This window comes from Octopus bimaculoides, chromosome 18 (genome assembly GCF_001194135.2).
Source record: "Octopus bimaculoides isolate UCB-OBI-ISO-001 chromosome 18, ASM119413v2, whole genome shotgun sequence".
Lineage (NCBI taxonomy): Eukaryota > Metazoa > Mollusca > Cephalopoda > Octopoda > Octopodidae > Octopus > Octopus bimaculoides.
In genome coordinates, this window is record NC_068998.1 from 30,957,638 (window position 1) to 30,963,108 (window position 5,471).

Genomic DNA, 5,471 nt, shown 5'->3' on the forward strand with positions numbered 1-5,471 from the left:
GGGGGGGGGTCGTAGATGTATGACAAAAATTTATTCAATATTATGTTTGCTTCTATCAAAATCGTTTACCTTTAAAGCGAGAAAACAAGACTAACATATACAACAGGTATGTAAAACATTTCTGTTTACTTTCTCTGTTCATTCACATAAGCTGTAGAAATTGTCGAACGCGTGTACACTCACACACAGAAAATTTCCAGACATTTAGCTGTTATTTGTAGCAGTTCGTTTTGAGTGTTAGACAATGGGACAGGGAGGCAAGGGGTATGTGGATCAATTTTGGAGTCCTTCACAGAAAATTTTTTTAAAAGTTAATTTAAAATTTGGGTGGGAGGGGTTAATTAAAAATTTTGAAAACAAAGTTTTTGTGCACATTGGAAATCTCTGTCATAGATAACATAGGAATCTGCTGGGGAAAAAAAAAATCAGAAGGGTTGTATGAGAGGTGGGACCTACAGCCTTCTATATTGGCAAGGGCCAAAATCCAACCCTCCCTAGAACTACATGCCAAATTTGGTACAGATTGATTCAGTAGTTAGAATGAAAACAAAAAAAAAAAAATGAAAAATAGTTTAAAAATTTCAAATTTTGGAAAAATGTTTTTTGTCCATATTGGAAATCTCCATCATCGAAAATATAGGAATCCAGTAAAAGAAAAAAAATTGGAAGGACCGTATTGGTGGGGAGCAGGTACAGCCCCCTATATAAGCAAGGGCCAAAATCCCCTCCTCCGAACCTTCCCCAAGTAATGAAAAACCTTCATGCCAGATTTAGTACAGATTGATCCAGCGGTTTGGCCATGCATAGAGGAAACACATACACACAGTGAATTTTATAGCTACAGAAAAACTTATACAGACAGGCTTTTACAGTCTTAACCTTCAAATTCTGTGTTGGGATACAGTCAATTGTGCTCAGTCCTGGTATGGCTACAGTGAGAATCTACAGAAAATGGACAGATTACATGGTCAGACAAAAACACTATATGTCACAAAATTTATCCCCACAAATTGCAGTGCAAAATATGGTCTCCAGTTAGGCATAGGTTTTAAATATCTGGTAGTATAGATATAGTTGTTTGGTCATTGATCCACAAAAATGCACATACATATTTGAAAACATATTATACACACAAAGAAAAATATATATTACACGTGCATATAAAAAAATTTATCCAATACACATATAGGCACAACTCTTAGCTGTTTCAACAATAACAATCAATATACAACTACTCACTGTATAATCTCCATGGCTTTATAAACAATTTCAGACTGGTCAACTGCAAAAACAGTTTTGGCACCAGCCTCAGCAGCAAACATGGACAGAATTGCAGTCCCACAGCCAGCATCGAGCACCAATTTGTTCTTAAAGATGTCGGAGTTTGACAACATGAAGTCTCTGTAAGCCTCTGTTCGGATTTTATCCTGTGCAAAATTTAAAATTGTGCTTTTGTTTATAATTAAATTATATATACCGTACGTACTTGGGTTTGCATATATATGCATATGTGTGTGCATTTATATGTTTGTATGTAGGTATGCATCTATTGGAATGTGTGTATATATGCAGATATATTCTTTTCTGTAACAACTTTATGTACAACTCTCTCTCTCTCTCTCTCTCTCTCTCTCTCTCTATATATATATATATATATATATATATATATATATATATATACAATGCTTTTACTACTACTGGTTAAATCTTTCATTGAATGCCTATATATTGATAGGTTGATGAGATGCAGTTGCCCTTTGTCTCCTGCCCATTCTACTTACCATTTCCCTTTTCTTCCATTTTTACTTAACCTTGTTTGAAGCATTACTTCTTTCTATCTCCCATATCCCCTCCTCAGCTTCCTTCAAACCCATTCATTATCTGCCCCAGACTTTTGACCCCCTCACAGTACTTCTCTCTCATTGCTCCTTTAATTTTCATTTCTTCTTCAGTTTCTTGCGTACACCCAAACAAAAACATTAATTTCTCTTTTTTCCTCACATACAAAGGCCCAAAACAGATTCTACACTTCTCATGAGAAGTGAACTCACCAAACACTTCTGTTGAATATTTATATCATATGATACATAACCTCATCACGAGATATACATAATCTACATGTGATAATGAATATTATAACAAGATACTGGATTGAGATGCTGAGTACTGAAATGAAACGTTTGAGAAATCTAGCCAGATATCTGTTTTATTGGTTTAGGCTGGAGGAGGACACTATGCCCATAGATATCGCACAACAACCAAAGCTGATGACATTGATACACAGTCAATGTTTCTCTTGAACTGTCTTGAGAGACCAGCTAAGTCTTGGGATAGAGGCCAACGAGAATTCTCATACGCAGTTGGATAGTTAGATATTTGGGTTTAACCTGAAATGTTACCAGAAGTCAGCCTGAGATGCCCAGTACATATGGATATTAACACAAGCATTAGCTCACCTACTGTAGCAACAAGTACCAAACCTCCTGGAGATTGCATTGAAAAATGGTTTTATAAAATCTAGTGGACAAATAAAGATACAATTCACACATTCTTAGTGAAACTTAGTGAAACTATTTTAAAATAATCAAAACTAAATACAACACAAATTACTTCAGTAGGTTAAATTTACATAAAGCAAAAATATTCAACTCATTAAGTCTTTCAATGTCTAAGATGAGTTATTTTTTAATAAGATTATAATTTTCCAAATGATTAATCTCTTCTTGTATTTTTAAAAGATGTAGATAGTTCTAGACTGGGTTCAAATTAAGAAGCTTAATTTCTAAATTAAAAGCAGGAATAAGCCAGGGCAAACCAATAAAATAGAAACTGGTTGATATTCAGTCTGGGAGCATGGATATATTGAAGAATAACACACATAATGATAATGATTATGATGATGAATATCATCATTTTATGTCCACTTTCCATGCTGGCATGGAGAGGACACTTCAACAGGATTCAATGGGTTGGAGATCCACATCTTCCTTCAATGTCTCATTTTTGGCATGGTTTCTATGGCTGAATGCCCTTCCTAACATCAACCACTTTAGGTATGATGTGCTTTGGCACAGTTATTTTGGCTTTGCCAATGTCACTCTTTCTGTTAATGTGTGTGAGCAAATTTCGCTTTATGTGTATGGGGTGAGAGGTGCTTGTGTCAATCAGGTTCAATTAATGCATTGTAATTTTCCACTCTTTCTCTCTCTACTTATCTGTATATTTCAATGGGTGCTGATGTGTTTGCCTCCAGGGCCAAAAAGTATTGTTGTGAAAACATTCAGTGTCCATATAGATAGGCAAAATTGCCAGGCATCCAAACAGCTGTGCCTAATCATACCATTCCAGGTACTGGGTGCATTTTTCATGGCACCAACATTATAGAAGTTGTCTTACCTAAAGAGCTATGTATTGATGCTGTTTGGATCAAGTATTAAATAATTAAGAGTTTACTGGGTGATTTTTGTGGCACAAACATGGTTGGAGGTTATCTTGTAGCTTGCAAAGACAAACAGAGCGCCCTCCGATGGAAGAGAATAAATAGATTTATTGTGAAAGGCTGATAAACAAAATAGTGTTAGTAGGAAAGTAACAGAGGCAGAGAGAAGGAAAATAAATATAGGTGTGAAGGGGAGGAGGAGGGAGAGGAGACAATGCAGTTAGGGTAATTCCTATTATGCCAATCCCATGGCCTCTAAATACCTGGTGCACAAGAGCAGCTATTGCAGATAATGCCAATTTCAAAATCCTAATAGCAGACTTAATGAGAGTGATGAGAAATGTGTCTCGCATGTGTAACATAATGTAATTAGAAAGACACATACAACACATCATTCACTGCATGCAATTCTCTGGCTACAACCAAAGGAAGGGGATTAGAGTGTACAAAGGAACTAGGGCTAAGTATAAGGCCATCACAAAGAATGATGCAAATGGGATCTGTCTGCTATACTGGAGTAAATTCTGGAACAGCATAGAAAGGACCAAAAAGACAGATAAGGCCAACTTATGATATGATAACCAAAAATATCAGAATGTTATGTTTGCTGATACTACCCCTGGCAGCAAACTAGCATACCATTTTAGAAAAGAATTAGATAAGGTAAATTTACGGATGAAAGTAGTAGAAAGGTAATCTGTAGAGCATATCAATTTGAAAGGGCCCTATGTATGGAGAACTATATTGTATGTAGGATGAACCCACAGGTTAACTGTAGCATTAGGAATACAGTCTATAGCATACGGTGTACTGAGGGACAACAATATACATTGGGGAGACAGTACATAGCATAGAGGAATGGATAGGTGAACAATGGTGGAAGCTCAAAGAGGAGAAAAGCTTGACAGTGCACTACCAACATGCTTAATTAAAACATAGAGGCTCAGCTAATAACATATATGTTAAGGTATTATCAACATATAGAACAGACACAGTACTTACAGATTACAGTGGCCACATACACACACAAATAGATGGACTGAGCCGCAACAGAAAACATGGATGGAACAATAACACCCTCCACCACAACACTACATAACATGATGACTAAAGACAGAATGAGTGAAAAAAAAAAAAGACATACAAACAGTATTATACATAATACACATACACAGAAGAGACACATAGGCATACTTAAGACAAAGTGGGAAAAAATGGGAAAAAAATACAAAGAATAGAGCAATACATAAGTAAATGAATGAAAAACAAACTAGAGGGCACTGATACTAACAATATACTAACCAAAACCCATCTACACACACATACAAAACAGAGTCGCACACATTCTGACCCACACTTACACAGATGCATGCACAGATAAGTATACACATAAGGATAATGATAGAAAGACAGAATAGACGAAACAGAACAGGAGACATGGGATGGAGTGTTGCTACAGCTGAATGCCCTTCATAACGCCAGCGTTAGAGATTTTGTCAAATCAGATTTGAGCCTGGTGTAGCCATCTGGTTCACCAGTCCTCAGTCAAATCGTCCAACCCATGCTAGCATGGAAAGCAGACGGGAAACGATGAATAAATATATATAACCATATATACATATAACCATATATATATATATATATATATAACCATATATACATATATAACCATACATATATATATATATAGTTGACAGCAAAGTGCAGACAACTGGCAGGGTGGATACTGAGGGCATTCCGAACAAGGGATCAAAAAGTCATGTTGACTCTATGGAAGACATTTATTCTGAGCCGCCTAGACTATTGCTCTCAGTTGTGGTCACCACACAGTGTCAAGCGGACAGCAGGACAGCAGAACTCGAGGCAATTCAGCGTCACTATACAAAAAAGATCACCACAGTCCAACAGATGAACTACAGGGAGCGACTGAAGGCACTAGGTCTCTACTCCCTGGAGCACAGGCGGGAGAGATATGTAATAATATACATATGGAAAATACTGGAAGGACTGGTGCCAAACTTTGGTATCAAGT

At 36.5% G+C, this 5,471-nt stretch overlaps 1 protein-coding gene across 2 annotated transcripts in view; it reads right to left on the reverse strand.

Annotated features, from left to right (window-relative positions):
• Positions 1 to 5,471, reverse strand: part of LOC106871252 (uncharacterized) — a 191,996-nt gene that overhangs the window by 105,329 nt on the left and 81,196 nt on the right. For both annotated transcript variants that reach the window (XM_052974427.1, XM_052974426.1), the window contains exon 6: positions 1,240 to 1,427. In XM_052974427.1, the coding sequence (XP_052830387.1) occupies positions 1,240 to 1,427 (188 nt within the window). The remainder of the gene's footprint in view (positions 1 to 1,239; positions 1,428 to 5,471) is intronic.